The following is a 17471-nucleotide window of genomic DNA, read 5'->3' as shown; positions in this document are numbered from 1 at the left end:
AGTGTTACAGGGATTAAACATGTTCTTCTGTTTATAATCTAAACACTGTGACACGTTTAAAAAGTGTTACAAATTATGTGTTTAAAACAGTTAAACGCTTGGGTTTAGTGTGGTGTGTGTGTGTGTGTGTGTGTGTGTGTGTGTGTGTGTGTGTGTGTGCACGAGAGAGAGAGAGAGAGAGAGAGAGAGAGAGAGAGAGAGAGAGAGAGAGAGAGAGAGAGAGAGAGAGACTGTAGCAAAGCCCCGAATGCCAAGATAAATTAGCATTCACGCTCGCATTACATCTTATGTCTATTTGTGAGTTCTCTGACTGAATTAACTAAGTACATAATTTACTAAAAATCATGATAAGTGCCATTTTCATTAAACCAATCAAGGACTCTGAGAGTAATAATCAAGATAGTTACCATTTGTTAACTTGTCAATAGTTCAAGCCTCTCATCCTTGAAAGCTGTCTACATACATGTATGCTTTTCCAGTCTTGACAAAGAATGTGAGAGAGTTGAGGCCGAGGACAGTTATAGAAGTGATTCACTTTATGTGTAAAAGTATTTTAGAGGTCATTTCAAAGTACTTTGGTCCGGTTGGGTTTAGTTAACGGCATGTACTCTTATCTTGTTTTTGTCTTAACAGGGAGAAGGCCTTTCAGAGTTGTTGTGGGTGTTGCTGTGTGTCTGTGTCTTATAATGGCGGGTGTGACCATAGCCCAGGCTGTGCATGTGAACTGTGAGTATTACATGTCACTAAACTACCACATCACTTTGTTGCCTAGCTGTGACATCTATAAAAGCCACTACAGACTACAGTATTAAACTCTGAAGACAAATGTGACGATGGGCATCCAGATTTCCACAGTATTAACCAAAAACTTCAGGTGACTTTATAGCATTAGCATTGCTTCTTTTTGTGTGTATTAACTTGCATGCATCTGCAAAGTATGATGAACAAAGTGGTGTTAGGTGCACCGTGGCACAGTTGGTAGTGCTGTTGCCTCTCACAGATAGAAGGTCTTCAGTTCGATTCCCGCTGGGGACGCTGTAGGTGCTGGGTGCGTGTTCCCTCCTCCGCGTCATCAGTGCCCATACCCGAGGCGGGGTTGGCGAAAGGGCATTTCTGTGTGGAGTTTGCATGTTCTCCCCGTGTGCCCTAGGGTAGGCACCCTCACAAAAACATGCAGTAATCCTGGTCTTTAAACTACCTCCCCCTGGCCAGCCAGGGTCCCTGACGGAGGGGTAAGGGACGTGTTCCTTCCACGCGCTACGTCCGGCTGGGGAAACTCTCCCCTGTCAGGTGAAAAGACAGGGGAGAGTGAATGCATAGAAGGAAGCATGAGGTCAGTCCACTGCTCCATGCAGATGCTTGACCTCATCATGAACAGTAGTAACAACAGTGTTGTCATCCATTTCTGTCCTTGCAGATGGTTCAGCCAGTAACAGACTGAAGTCCAACGATACCCAGACCCTGGAGAACAACCTGAACCAGGAGAAGGACCTGCTTCAAAGTGAAGTAAACCAGCTGAAGACACAGATAGCAGGTGAGAGAAGATACAAAATAAATTAAAATTGTATAAATAAAAAAATTACATAAATGTAGTGGAGTCAAAACTAACTACAATATTTACTTGAGTAAATGTATGGAGTAGAAAACACCGATAAAGTAGATGAATAGTTCTACCCTCCACTCCACTACATCTCTGACTACTATTATTATTATGTGTTGTGTGTTATAATAGATTTTTAGTACATTGGAAATGTACCTGTTTGATGTTTGTAGACAGGCCGTGTCCCTGTGGATGGAAGAAGTTTGGAGAGAGCTGTTACTACATAACTACTGGATGGAAAACATGGCAGGAAGGTAGAGACGAGTGTCAGAGTCAAGGAGCTGATCTGGTGGTCATTAACAGTAGAGAAGAACAGGTTAGTGTGTGTGTGTGTGTGTGTGTGTGTGTGTGTGTGTGTGTGTGTGTGTGTGTGTGTGTGTGTGTGTGTGTGCGTGTGCGTGCGTGTGTCGATCATTATAGTGAAGTATATTGAAAATAATTAATGATGATTCAATCATGTACAAATAATCAGGTATTCATCAGAGGATTGAGGACTACATGGGGGTATTATGGATCATGGATTGGTCTGACCAGGACTCAGGGCAGCTGGACGTGGGTGGATGGAACACCACTGACAACAGAGTGAGACATTTGACATGTTTTCATTGTAATCAAAGTCTATCAAAGTCACTTTATTTGAGCGACTGAGTGGATGTGGTTAAATAAATACATTGTTTATTGTGCAGGTACTGGGCCAGTGGATATCCTCATAATGATGGAGACAGGTGTGCAGCCTACGATCACTGGACTAACCCTGGAACATGGTTTAATGTGGGATGTTCAGCTACAACGGCCTCAATCTGTGAGACTAAGTGATGTTTGTTTTCACTCTAGTGACTCACTTTGCAGTTCAGTGCAGTTCAGTGTTGCAGTTCAGTGTTCTGCTGCTACAGCAGTAATTAGTTGTGAAAATGATAAAAACTAAAAAAATATATATATCTTGAAGTACTACATGTTGTACCTATAACCACTTTAACACAAACCACCAACTATGATGCTTTAGCATGTTATTAATTTGGCTTTCACACCTTGACCCTATTCTGGGGACGAACATTCTGCGAAAATAGCAGATCTACAAGCCCACAGCGGGTCACACCACGATGCATTGTGAGCTTGTAGATCAGCTATTTTCACAGTGAAGATAGTGCAGAAGTTCTCAAAGTGTGGTGCGGGGCCCCCTAGGAGTCATTGGTGCGGTTCCAGTGGGTCGCCAGATATATATATATATATTTTTAAATTGTAGTTTGGCAATTTTTTTGTACATTTTAGAAAAATCTACACATTTATAATAATTTAGACTTTACAAAAATGTCTCGGGGGTCTCTGACATAAAGACCTTTAGATGGGGGTCAAATACATATCAATTACATAAATGTGGGGGTCCTTGACATGAAAATGTTAGAGCCCTGGGCGACCCCAGTCAGAGTAGTTCTATTTTCGATGAAGCGATTTGATGTAGAAAGAAAATGTAGGAGGACCAAGAATAGAGCCCTGAGGGCAAGATCATGCAGGATGTTGGGTTTGAAATCTTTCATGTCCTAAACGTTTTATTTTTATTTTTTTTATTATCATTTTAAAAACATGTTAAATAGATTATCTACAAATGGTAAATTTGTATTTATATAGTGCCTTTATCCAAGGCGCTTTACAGAGATTGTGCATTACATTCACCCATTCACACATCGATGCCGGAGGAAACCATGCAAAGGCACCAACGTGCACATCGGGAGCAATTAGGGGTTCAGAGTCTTGCTCAAAGACACTTTTGACACTAACTCTGGGGGAGCCCGTGTTCGAACTGGGAACCTCGCGGTTTCCATCTGGGCAACCCCTGAGCCAGTACTGCCCCTACAAGCTCACAATGCATCGCGATGCGACTATTACTGTATACCCACTGTTCATTATCCTGACCCTGTATTTCAGTGGCTGAAACTAAAAAGGCCCCACATACATACAGAGGCACATTTGATGAACAGTCAAAGTGATCAGCAGGGCTCAGAGCATTAACACTCCACAAGGGCTCATTCAAGTCAATCAGAAAGACCTCATGGGGTTGTTTTGCCCAAGCTCCCGATAGTCTCAAGAATGACCTCTGATCATGAAAGGCTAAAGCCCAGTCCACTTCGCAAATTGAACTAGTCATAAACAAAATTGTGCCTACCTGCTACGGGTCAATTCAGAGTCAGACCACTGCAACTTGTTACAATTGGAGCAAGTTGCAACTGCATGTGTCGGACATGTGACAAACTGGGTTTTAGACATCTGTGCCAATTCCTTCTGTTTAGCCTTGCAGTGGCCAGACGCCAATCTGCCGGTGGCAATTTTTTCTTTTGCCTTCTGCGGACTGGTCTGGCCAAAAAGCCAGGCATCCCCTTCATTAAATGAAAAGCGTATATGTTTGGGGTGTGTCATATAATTTTATTTGCTAAAAGAAAAAATCCAACTGATCCAATAAGTTCTGATGGTGAAGCTAAATTATGTCATTCTATTTAGCTATATATGCCATTTGTTTTTTCTTGTTCGCTTATATCATGTCTTTTTGATCTTCTTATATTCGTATTGTTATAGTTTTTAACCACATGAACCTTGCATTATTATTCATTGTTATTATTCTAGTCATAATAGGTGAACATTCTGAGAAAATAGTCTTCAAAAATAGCAAATCTACAAGTTCACAACGCATCACAAGGTACTTCTAGAGCTGCTATTTTTGATGAAGCTGATTTTGGTCTAGCCGCTGTAGAGAAAGTAGTAGTGCAATATTATGTAGCTGTATTTTAACCCTGTTTTTTATGAAAGCTTTTAATAAAAAGTTTACTTGACAAGAGCATTATTCAACTCTTTATTTAACAATTCTACTGATTAAACTAGAGTTGGTGAAAGTGGTGACACAAAGAAATGAGACAAAATTGGAACTGCAAAAGCTGTTACGCTCTCCTGATTGGTTGAAAAATGGCAACTCACCCGAACATGCATTTTCTGTTTATTTAAGAGGTGGAGGGACGGGGAGACTTTTACTGAAGAAAAGCTCTATACTGTATAGTGAAAAACTGTATAGTGAGTGACTAAGTGATGATTAGCCTACTATCAGAGATATAGATAAAGCCCTGGTTATTTTTGGCTTAGTAACCTGTTAAAAAGCCTAACAGATTCTAGCATGTTCACACTTCACACACTGAGTGTGACGTGCATGTGATCGCCATGTTTTAAAACCAGATTTCACACCCCCATATGTCTCAGAAACACTGACGAAGCTCGTTTCCTTCGACTTCTGTACGTTATTTAAAGTGGTATAAATGTATTTGTGAGTGACTTGATTTGATATTTTTGGGTCCTTTTTGTTTGCATGCTCTGAAGACTTTTGCGCTGAGAACACAAGTTTTTTAATGAGTGCAGGGCACAGAGCAACTGTGGTTCACAAAGATATAAATGAGACATTGTAATATTTAGGCGGGTTTATTGTGTATTATATAGGCAAGGGCCGGGGCGGGGGGGGAGTGTTTCTCCCCACAAAGCCAATTGACTGACTTCTATGTAAACCAAAATTCATTAGCCCCTGCTCTAAATAGCCAACAGCCCCAATGTTCTAAATTAACTGAAACAGTGCTCCTAAAATTAAGCATGGCATGTGTCTATTATGTATACATTATGTCTGGTATTAAAAGGCTGAACTGGGAGGACATGCGTGTCCAGTATATGATTTTTCAGTTCATTAGAAGAATAATTTCATCATTGAGGACAGTATACATGTAGTCACGTGACAACTATAAGTGCTCGCCACATCCTAAAACCTTCTCGCTGCAGCACTTTTTAAGCGAGAGGGGAACTCAGATGAGGTAAGAATGAACTTCACGTTTCTGACACCCAGGCCCACAGCACGTCTCTGTAACAATGACAACCTGCTGCTACATGTGTCAGGAGGAGGAAACACAACAAACTTGCCTTATTTAGACATGAAAAAGGTCAGTTTCTTTGGCTCCTCCTCCTCTGATGGGGAAGTCACCCAACTCTGCCAGTTCACGTAGCCCCCAGCGATACCGCCTCATCCGCCACTGTAACTTTTTACACAGTACTCCCACGTCAGACCCATGGTTTATAGTAATCGTGTAATAATGATAATTATAATAATGGATTTTATATATAATGCACTTTAAATTTGTATAAATCTCAAAGTGCTAATAAGTGTAGGCAGAGAAAATAAGGAGATTTATTCCTCTTGGAAAAGCCAACGATGGTGGCACTCCGTTTAATCAGACAGAGAATGAACAACACAAAACTTGTCGCAGAGGTAAATACGTCAACACCTTGGAGGTGTGTTTCTTCACTCTTAAAGGTATAACACACTATGCATTGCATTAAAGGAAAATGGTAAGAGGAACAACCATATTAAACATGGGCAAGAACGCAGTTAATTATACATGTCATTATGAAGTGTCCTGTGTGTGCCTGTATATATATCCACCACAATATAGATAATCAATACAAGAGAAGAATATACAGTCACTCTCATCCAGGGTGCCCAAAAGGTAGATTGCGATCTACCAGTAGATCACAAAGGCTGTACAGGTAGATCACATGTCCCTAAAGAATATTTAATTTAAACATACTATTTTTGGAATATGCCACTTGAGGTTGAGGACTTGATTGATTGACAAAAGGGGCCTGTAAGCTCAAACTCACAATGCAATATTTTCTTTTCAACAGTGTTGCTGTGCACAAATGTCTGTATAGCATTACAAATTAAAAACCAAAAAAACTATTAGATTTCTCCCCCTCTATTTCCCATTCCAAGTGCATTTGTCCTATATGTAATGCCTGCGCCGCTATTCTAAAGCCCCCTCAGGCACATATTTAAACTATTTTCACTTTTTCAGCAATGGTGGGTAGATCTTGTTGAGCTGATCATTTTAGTTGTTGTAAGATGTGGTAAGATGTTGTAAGATGTGGTAAGATGTTGTAAGATGTGGTAAGATGTGGTAAGATGTTGTAAGATGTCGACACATATTTACACCATGCCAGACTTGAGAGAGAGTGATGGAGAGAGGGGACAGAGAGACACACACACACACACACACACACACACACACACAAACCACACTGGCTTGTTGTAGATGCAGCTCTTGGAAAGTCATACTGGTCAAGTGCGCATGCATGTCCTGTCCTGTCCTTTAATGCCAGACATAATCAGCAGAAGGGAACAGGCTGCAGTAGAGCTGTGTGAAGTCTGGTTTTAGAGCAGATCTGTCTAATCCCTAAAATGTTGAGCGGAATTTGATCTGTTCAAGTAGTCAAACCTTGTGATTAGAGGATTAGCAACCGTGTCTGCGTGTGTGTGTGTGTGTGTGTGTGTGTGTGTGTGTGTGTGTGTGTGTTTTCTAACAGAAAGTACAAATAAAGGTAAGTTCATACAGAGAGAGGGGGGGGGGACTGGGCCTAGTTGCTAATCCTCCAAGTAATTACAAGGTTTGACTAGTTGATCAGATCAAAGTTCACCTCGTAGTATAGTGGTAGCGTAGTTGTCTCAATTCCCCAGATAAAATAACATTTTTTTGAGAGTGTCAGAACTTCTGTAAGTACGTGCTCTGGGCTTGTAGATTGTGCTTCCAGCTAAATCAAGGTTGTCAAGTTAACTTATTGAGTTTGAGATGTATTTCCCCCCAGTGCAAAGGTACTGTATAGTCCAGACATCGTAATTTGCATTAGACTGCATGGTCTCTCTCCATAGTATTTCAATTCAGCTCTATTCAAAGTGTGGATAATAAACGTATAGGCTACCTTGTAGTAGGCTATGGACCGTTTGCAAGGATTCTACACTACATAAAGTCCAATCATCTCCATTGACTTCACTTCAGATTCTGCACACTTGGATGCATCAAAACAGTGAGTAGGCTAGTAATAATTTGAGGACATGGAGTTTTTATAATACATTCTCATACCGGCATTGCCCAGATATTCTCATCTAGAATTAAAGTACAGCAAGCAACAACAGGTTAGCATTGTGCATTATGTCAAAGGCAACGCTTAACCCAAACTAACCTCAACTCATAAATGTCACCATGATATTTAAACAAGTGTTATAAAATGCCACTGATCTCAGGAACAAGTGGGACTAGAGACCTCAGCATCAGACATTAATGAGGACTCAGGGCAAAAAGTATGCAGAAAGTAAATTAAATGTTAAATTGGACCTCTATGCCTACTAAAAATATCACATATAATACGACACACATACACAGAATATCTTATATCCCCACCCACAATTTGGGACACATTTGTGTAAATTAAAATGATATCATAGCATCATAGTATATGCATATTTGGATATATATGCGCCATATACATTTGAGATATTATTATTATTGTAATATGTTCCATCCAGGGACAGTATGGCAGGTGCTGAGTGGACCCTGGGCTGACCTGGCTTTGCTCTACAGACAGATAGACAGTCAGACAGACAGCTCTCTACCTGTCTGTCTGTTAGTCCTGCTGCTGTTTCTGTCTGTCTGCCTCCTGCTGGTACAGCTGACTGTCTACCTCACATGGAAACTCAGAGAGGGTGAGACTCATGATCACATCTTAATGTCTGGATGCTGTCAATGTGTTCACAAGAGACACGTGTAGATTAGGCCTACTGTACAGGCTTTTACCTCCCACTGGGGCTGCAATGCGCACTACAATACATGTACTGTATGTGTTCTGTATTCAGAGAAGCTTTGGGCAACTTTACATTTAAACGCAACACTGTTCCACAGTTACCAGACACTTATAGAGCCACCAAACTTCTAGCGTTGGTGAAGGTGAAAACATTGTTTCCTGTCATGACGGACAGGAAGCTCACAGCCTCAATAATAAAGCACTAACCATGTGTACAATGATGCCATTTCATTCTGTGTTGTTTTAGTCAAGTCACTTTTAAACCACATCCTCTCTCAAAGCTGGCCTTGCCTTCCCTCTGCAGGCTTTCATTTCACAAAATGCTGTTGACATGATAATAATATTATAACCCAAGAAAGCGCTATGGCTTGTTTCCATCGGGTTCCATTATTCAATTCATCTGAACATCTGAACATCTGAACTTTAATATGACTCAAATTAATTAATAAATAATTAAATTAATTAATGATTTAATTGAACTTTATATGCTGCATGACTCATGCACAAAAAAACACACACCTCTATATCTCCATTAATCTCCTCGTCCTCTTTCCTCTCTTGTCTCCAAGTTGAAGCTGAGCTGTCAGACCTCTCACGGGATAGAAAGCAGCACCATCTACTGGCCACAGAACAAAACCACACCCCCTAGACACAGAACTGACACTGGTTCAGTCACACACGACACACCTGACAGAAGAGAAAACACACAAGACACTTCATGAAGCTGCCAATTAAACTACTGGTGGTGGTTGGTTGACTATGAGGAAACCACGGGGAGATGTTACAGGGACTGCCCTTAAGTGGTGATATTAGGCCTCGACCAAGCGAGGCGGAAGAGTATCTGCTCTCTGCGTGCTGGTTGTGGTGGGTCGGTCTATAGGCTAAAATGTCAGGGCCATATCTTTACCCAGTCCGGCCCTGGAACCAATTACAAACCGGACACACGTGTACATATTGTTTGTGTCATTGTAGCCGATTTGAGCTCTGCGTTGTGTTTAGAAGTAGGACAAGGGGACTCGATCGGGATCACTCTTTAGCCTTTGCCATATTTATTTCTGTATGAAATAAAGAGTCACACACAACATGCAGCAGGCATTTACAACATCATTCACATTACACCTCTGCAACACACCAACTCTCTCCAAGCTGGCTTCAAGCAAGAGAGAGCAAGCCAACAATGACTTACAAAATACATAATCTGTCACAAAACATTCACATTACATCACAAATATTTGAAATGAATACACCACTGGCTAAACATTATTATTTTTATTTTAACAAAACACAATTGACAATCAAGCATGCTGCCGTCTCTGCTGTGTGTTATTATTCTAGTCATAATAGGTGAACATTCTGAGAAAATAGTCTTCAAAAATAGCAAATCTACAAGTTCACAACGCGTCACAAGGTACTTCTAGAGCTGCATGATGAAGCTGATTTTGGTCTAGCCGCTGTAGAGAAAGTAGTAGTGCAATATTATGTAGCTGTATTTTAACCCTGTTTTTTTATTCAACTCTTTATTTAACAATTCTACTGATTAAACTAGAGTTGGTGAAAGTGGTGACACAAAGAAATTAGACAAAATTGGAACTGCAAAAGCTGTTACGCTCTCCTGATTTGTTGAAAAATGGCAACTCACCCGAACATGTATTTTCTGTTTATTTAAGAGGTGGAGGGACGGGGAGACTTTTACTGAAGAAAAGCTCTATTCTGTATAATGAAAAACTGTATAGTGGTAAGACTCAGTCAACGTGAGGTTTGTTATTCTTCTGCAAGCTAGTAGCATGCCAAAGTTTGTGCTGTTGCCATAGAGAATGCATTGGGCGTTTAAGTTAAATAACTCAGAAACTACAAAACATTTCAAAGTAAAAAGTTCCAGCATGTGTCTCCACAGTAAGCTGAATCTTACAAAGTGTGAATGGAGTTTCTAGGTGAAAGTGCTTTTTTGACATTGTCTGCCATTGAGCCCCATTGTAAATGTCTCAAATTTGAAAGCACTATATTTCTAAAACTATGAAACATTTCAAAGATTCCTTTTCAGGCAAACATGTCCACCGTAAGATTGATCGTTATTTATCAAAGGTTGGTATGGTGCAAAAAAGGGGGGGGGGGTCGTCATTAAACTATTTTTTGAGCCTGAGGGGGGGATATGTTTATTTTTATTTTGGCTTGGGGGAGGTTGTACAACTAAATTTTTTGTATTTAAAAAATGTTTTGATTATTTTGTTTTTCATAGTATCTATATCTCATATCTATCTATATAAAGTTTACCCTGTGTGGCGACTCTGGCGAGTGTACTTGGTATCTTCCATGTGTGCGCAACTGCGCATGCAAATAGAACAGATCTACAAGCTAACAACGTGTTGCTTGGTGACACGTTGTTAGCTTGTAGATCTGATTCTGTTCTACCAGCAAAGGTCCCTCCCCCGGCCGCTGATGTAGTTTGCTACGTCTGACGTGATTGATTGATTCTGCGTTCATAACATTTCCAGTGGAAAAGCGAAAAATGTTTCAAGCTATGAACTGCGATGTTTGAATTGTGGGCCAGCAGCAGCAGGCCGCTGAAAAGAGCGAGTGTTGTCGGTCAGAGAGGAGGAAGGCGAGGAGCAGCAGGTTGACAGCACCGCTGCTGAGGTTGCGGTGGTGGTGTGAGGTGTCTCGGTGAAACCCAGCGCCGCATCACTGAGTCAGGAAAATGTCAGACTGAGATGATAATAACAACAATAATAATAATGTTGGGGCTGGGTCGTAGCCATGATTCATGACTCTCGTATTCATCATCATGGCAGTCATGTATCAGGGCTAAGGTCGTGGATGATGTTAAGATATAAACTTCTCACAAGTTACTGTTTGTGACTGAAGTTGCTTGTGAACGAAGCTCCTCCACAGAGAAAGTAGCAAAACATCACAGGAACACCTTGAGGCCTTTATGTTGATGGGCATGGAACATTTTGATGGAAGAGACTCTACCGTCTTTGGACAACGCATCGTCAACATGGTGGCAGGCGAGACAGATTCTCATTCAGAATACGGTAGGGCTGGTCTAAACGCATGCATCTTTGCGCACTCGCATTGCAATGGTGGATTGTTGGTGTGTGCGTCACAGTAGCCAGGGCTGCCATGTCTCACCCTTTGAGTGTGACAGTCACGCAATTTAACCACGCACCACACCACACATGCCATTTCACAAGCATTATAAATAACAATTTTCTCCGCGGCGCTCATGTGTGTGTCCTCACAAACGGTAAAATAGCCGATCTGCATGCAGCGCTGATATATGCAGTAGGAGGGTAAACAGTGGACCAAATCCTCAGCAGGGTCCCTGACTGTGTGACGCATGGAAATGAGCCATGCGGAGTTTAGTAGCCTATTTGTGTTTTGTCTGCGGTGCCATGTACTTTTGTCTGCGTATGTGGTTGTAATAGATTAAAGAAAGAGTTATACTATTCGGTGGTGCCTGGCTGGCTAAATGAGCCGAGCAGGCAGTTGAACGTTGGGGTTGCGCAAATTGTGCTTTTCTCTGTGGAGTATGACGCTGTAGTATTATGGTATGCGACTGCGTGACATATTTATTTAGCATTCATTCATTTTCATCATCCTGGGCTTGGGCACAGAGGCGAGGGGTGCCCACTGCCTTGGCAGCTTGGCTAGAATGACTTTACGCACGAGGCTCACCTTAAAAATAGCCATGTATCTAAGCTCATACATTTGCGTCGCGTCATCAGCGTGTTGTTGTGAGCTTGTAGGTCTGCATATGCTATTTTCAAAGCTGCCAGATTCATATTTAAATCTTTAGTTTGAAGAATGCAATGGCATATCATCAGTGTTGAGTGTTGACTATAATGTAATGACGGATATGGAACCAAATGAACCCCAGACGGCCGCCGCCTAATAAACGATTATGTTATGCTGCTATACTGTTGGTGTGAATATAAAATAAATATGGTCTATGGTTTTTTGGGGGGGTGGGGGTCATATATATTCTTCCAGTCCCTGAGGGGGGGTCCCGAAAAAATATTTGGGGGGGGGGGGGGGGGGGGTGAGGTAAAATCTGCACCACCCCCCCTGGTGGATAAATAACGATCAGTCAGTCCCTAAATATGTTTGAATGGTTTCTAGATGTAAGTATGTAGGACTATAGCATGCCAAAGTTTGTGCTATTGCAATTGAGAATGCATTGTGCTTACTGTGGAGACACATGCTGGAACTTTTTACTTTGAAATGTTTTGTAGTTTCTGAGTTTTCTTAAGGTCCTTTCAGACGGGCATCGATTAACGCAGACGTCACCTGGATCAACGACAGGTAGCCTATATGCTCCAGGTCGGGGGGTGCGACAACGCAAGTCTAAAAAAAACCATCTAAATAGAATCCAAGTCAGGTCAGTCGTGGGCGTGCGCACGAAACGAGCATGCGAGCAACGGGACTGTATAATAATAATAATAATAATAATAAATATAGCTGCAAGCAGTGATACAACAGGACCAAGCAATAAGCCCTTTATAGGCTGCAATACCAGCACTGGGTGACCTGAAGTGAAAACGATACAACATTTTTGTATGTTATTCAGCACACTGAATAGTAACAGAATGCATTGAAAATATCTTCTATCAATTATGTGGGGTTTCAACCACTGTTATATCTAATATTGGATTCATTGCAAACCGACCACTAGGGGGCGAGCCAAATTAGTTTGCAATGTTTTTTGAAAACCTTATGCCCATTCCTAACACATGCCAAAATTCTAAAAGTAGTTTTTACATATTAAATCCCTATTTATAGGCATTTTAGCTCCCGGTAGTCATCGTAGACGCCATCTTGAAAACAATGCCTTGCTAGTTGAGCATGAGCAACATCATACCTCTTACACTATGGTCACATTCATACCAGAGAGCTTTGCTGCGATTTAAACGAATCCTGCTGCGCATTTTCAGAAAGTGCACTTCGTTTGGCAGGTGTGAAGGCTCATTCGAATCGTAATGCGTATCAAAGAACCGCTTTATACTCCGAGCAAAAACGGGGGTTTCGCTTCGCTTCCAATCGCACTTGATTACGATTCGGTGCAGGTGTGAATGCAATCCGCAGTAAATAAAGGAAATTAAGCAAACAATGTGGAGGAGCTGAACACAGTTGGAGACGGAGAAGGCATATTTTACGCAGCGCAAAGATGTCCCGTTACCGTGGATAGACGTGGTCGAATGAGGAGACTGAAGCCCTGATTGAAATGAGGACGAGTACATTAATCAATTGCTTAAGAAAACACATAAACACTGCAGTGCAGTGTAATCCTACAGAATATTCTGTCTGTCTGTGCGTGCCGTAAACATGGAGTGCTGTCACTGTGTGGGGACTAGTAGGGAGTAGGAACTTTCATCTCGATAAACTTGTAAACATTTTGCGCTGCTGTCTGTTATAATCAGTGCGGCTCAGCGCTGTGCCTCCATGCCCAAAAGAACAGTGCGTGGCTGCGTGCGTAGTATAGTGAGAGAGCGAGAGAGGGGGGGCAGTCCCAGATGGCACGACACATGCACGTTATGAGTATAATTTTATCACCATAATCATTATTATTATTATCATTTCACTGTGTAGGCTAGTTTATGAATGGAACACATTGATAAAGGTCCCCCCTGCTGCGTTTCCAATTGCTGCGGATCATGACAGTGTGAAGGCAAACAGCAGCAAATTAAATATGCAAGAATCCCATTTCTCCGCCCATACGCATCCGAGTCTACCGAAGTATTAGGTGAGAATGTGACCTATGTGTCCTTTGGGAAACCGGGCCATTGTGTGTCAGTGTGTGTGTGTGTGTGTGTGTGTGTGTGTGTTTACATGGCTGTCATGTTGGAAACAGCAGTAAATCAGTGGGGCCCAGCAGGTGCTCAGAGGGTTTGATTAGGCAGCGGTCTGTTATCAAGTAATAACACACCGCTGAATTCAGAATCAAGCATTCAACCAAGCCATGTATTAATATTAATTAAAGCAAAACTATTACCAAGAAGGTTGGCATGTCTTCTGGGGTGGCAAACCTTACCAGTCTACTACAAAGGTAGGACTCATTAAATACTCAAAACCCAGCTATTCCAGTACAAATGATTGATTGATTGAAATATTTATTAACAGTTTGCAGATTACAGTATAGGCCTACATTTCAAGCACAACTCAATACAAAGACTGTTAATTGTGCGTGGACGACCCAATACAGCATTACACTTGTTTACAAGAGGGTCCACCAAACATGTTTCAACTTTTGTTGGTGTGATGAATGGTGGCATGAATGCCACCAGGTGGCAGTGTAGGCCTATGCTCGATTATACATATGCTTTCAAGTCGACTCCAAGGACCTGCATTCAAAATTACTTTGTCGTTGTGTTCATCAAATACAGTAGACAGTATAGTATAGCCTATTACACCACACTATTAAATGTGTATAGGCTACTTATGGCACAAACAAATACAACGAAAGCAAGAAAGATGCGTTGATCATATATACACATTTCATTACATATATGAAGTTATCTATTGCTGGTCATCAGAACAAGAACAAAAGAAACGGCTGATCAGCAACTCCACATTAACATTTAGGTTTAAAAGTAATCTCTCGAGAACAGATTCAAGTGCTGTGAAAAGAGGATCGATGCTGTTTTTTCTATATTGTTTATATTTTTGTATTATCATTATAATTATAAGTATAATTGTGATTTTTTTTTTTTTTTTTGCAGATGGTTTCCCAGATTGTTTTAAAATGAAAACAGGCCTGACACTGACACAAACATAGCCTAATGCCCTATAGATTAAAAATGTCCCCCTTTTCAAATGTCCATAATAAAATGATTTGGGTCATTCCTGCAACCAAAGTAACGCCTGACTACCAGATAGAGTTTTAAGTAACTAGTGATAGGCCTATATTATACCTATTACTAGTTACTTAAAAATATATAAATATATTCATACTTTACATATACTCCCTGCCAAAAGTAACTAGTTACTTAATACCTTTTTCCTTACCTTTCCCCGCCACGTGTAGTTGCATCTTTTGTCCCCAAAAGTCTCAGACTATACCCAGTTCCGGACGGTTTAATCCGCATCCGATAATTCACATATAGTCTATAAGTGTGCATTGTTTCTGGTAAACCCAGAACATATCATCAAACTCAACAGTAATATACATAAATTGAAACTATATACACAATATAGAATGCTATGTCAACAACTGAAACTGGCATATGTCTAAATTTGGACATGGATAGGACACACACTGCGAAGACACAATAGGTCAATCACAAAACATGCATTAACATGGAACCTGCAAGGCAAGAGGAAGAGAGGAAGGTCAGAGCCACCTGGAGACGAACCACAGAGCAGGAGACGAGGGCTGTTATGGCAACACCTGGAGCGGAGGGCACAAGACCGAAGGGGATGGAGGAGCCTCATCAATGGCCTATGTTCCTCAGGGAATTTGAAGGCCTAAGTAAGTCTGAGTTCCGTCACTTTGTTAGCTGATCTCTCTCACTCACTCACTCACTCACTCATTCACTCAGCGCAAGATGCGTGTAAACATGTGTGCCACCCTGCGTCTGATCTGGTGGAGGTTCATCCCGTAGATAATGGGGTTGATGAGAGGAGGAACCACCAGGTACTCGGCTGCCATGATGTTCTTGAGCGGCTGCAGGTGTTGGGCGTTGCTCCCGAAGCGAGAGTTCAAAGTGTCAAACAATAAGGCCAAGATGAAGTACACCAGCGTCACCAGGTGAGGGAGACAGGTTTGCATGAACTTCTTGTGCTCGTCGCGTGAGCGAAGAGCGGCGCGCACGATGCGCACATAGGACACAATGATGAGCAGCACCTGGATGACATGAGACACTATAAGAATGAAGCCATATAAGTTGTTTATTGTCGTGTCGATGCATGACAGTTTGACAACTTCCCAGTTGGTGCAGTACAGCTTCTGGAGGTGGGTGCCACAGAGCGGCAGCCGAGTGGTGAGCACTATTCCCACTGCTATCTCAAGCAGAGTGAAGACCCAGGCCAATATCAGCAGCCGTGTGGCTGTCTGATGTGTCATGATGGAGTGGTAATGCAGAGGCCTGCAGATGGCTACATAACGGTCGTATGCCATGACCGTCAAGCTGCTGAACTCATAGAAGATGTAAGAGTAGACGGCGAAAATCTGAGTGATGCAGCCGTTGTAGGAGATAACCGGAACGTCAGACAAGAGGTCGAGGAGGAGCTTTGGGTAGAAGCTGGATGCTCCGTATAGACCATTTAAACACAGGTTACATAGAAACAGGTGCATGGGCTCATGGAACATTTTCTCCTTGACAATGGTAACGATGAGAGTGAGATTGACGAAGATGGTGAAGAGATATGAGACGAGAGCGAACACAAAGTAGATTTGTCTGTTCGTCTGTGTTTCGTTAAGTCCCTGAAGAACAAACACAATGTCCGTGTTGTTGTTCATCTTCCATTTGCTTGTGATTCTCCTCATGTTACACTTTCATACAAGCAAGCATCGACTTTAATATAATAAATTTGTAGGCCCACATTACAGCGTCATACAGACACAGTATAGAAAACACACATAACAAAGAAAATTAGCACATTCAATTAAATCACTTTGATGTAGGCCTACAGCATCTCCTCAAATACCTAATAACCCCAGGGCTACAAATGCGCCCATTTTAAATAAATTTGTAACTCACTGCATGTATGGGGGCATACAATCCAAAAGCGTGAAGAAAAGAGGAACAAATATAATAGTAGGCCTAGCTGAAATAACATTAAGTGAAATAACATTTACATTTGTGGTCAAGCAAAAACAAATCTAAATAGGAAAATAAGTAACCAACATAGAGTAGGCCTATATCTGCATAGTATTATTAAACAAACTGTGAGGTCATGTCTGAAGAGATGAGTTTTCCGACTGTGACCTAAAATGTGTGTGATGCCCAAATCAAAATACGCTTCATCAGAAAAGTCAGCAACTGTTTCCATAATCAAGAGTTAAGAGCAGAATGAAATACAGGAACCAAGGGATGGCAGCAGCTGCCCATGTCTCTAATACTTGTTATATACAGTAGATTATCATCATAGGCTCATAGTAAACTACAGAATGAATACCATTTTCACTGTTCATTTCACATTCATTATATAAATGATGTACCTTTAAACCTGTGACAGCATTCTGTTTCTATAGATAAAGGCAAATTCTAATAATTTAAAC

At 41.4% G+C, this 17471-nt stretch overlaps 1 protein-coding gene across 1 annotated transcript; it reads right to left on the bottom strand.

Annotated features, from left to right (window-relative positions):
* Positions 1-15785: 15785 nt before the first annotated feature.
* Positions 15786-16709, bottom strand: LOC308322923 (olfactory receptor 51L1-like; the record flags this gene model as incomplete). The annotated part of the gene is made up of 1 exon (XM_080774412.1): positions 15786-16709. The coding sequence occupies one exon, from the start codon at positions 16707-16709 to the stop codon at positions 15786-15788; it is 924 nt and encodes a 307-aa protein (XP_080630538.1).
* Between the last annotated feature and the right edge of the window lie 762 nt (positions 16710-17471).

Source organism: Protomyctophum bolini (assembly GCF_963924005.1).
Source record: "Protomyctophum bolini genome assembly, chromosome: 10".
Lineage (NCBI taxonomy): Eukaryota > Metazoa > Chordata > Actinopteri > Myctophiformes > Myctophidae > Protomyctophum > Protomyctophum bolini.
Note: the sequence above shows the minus strand (reverse complement) of the source record. Positions and strands in the feature narration are given on the sequence as shown.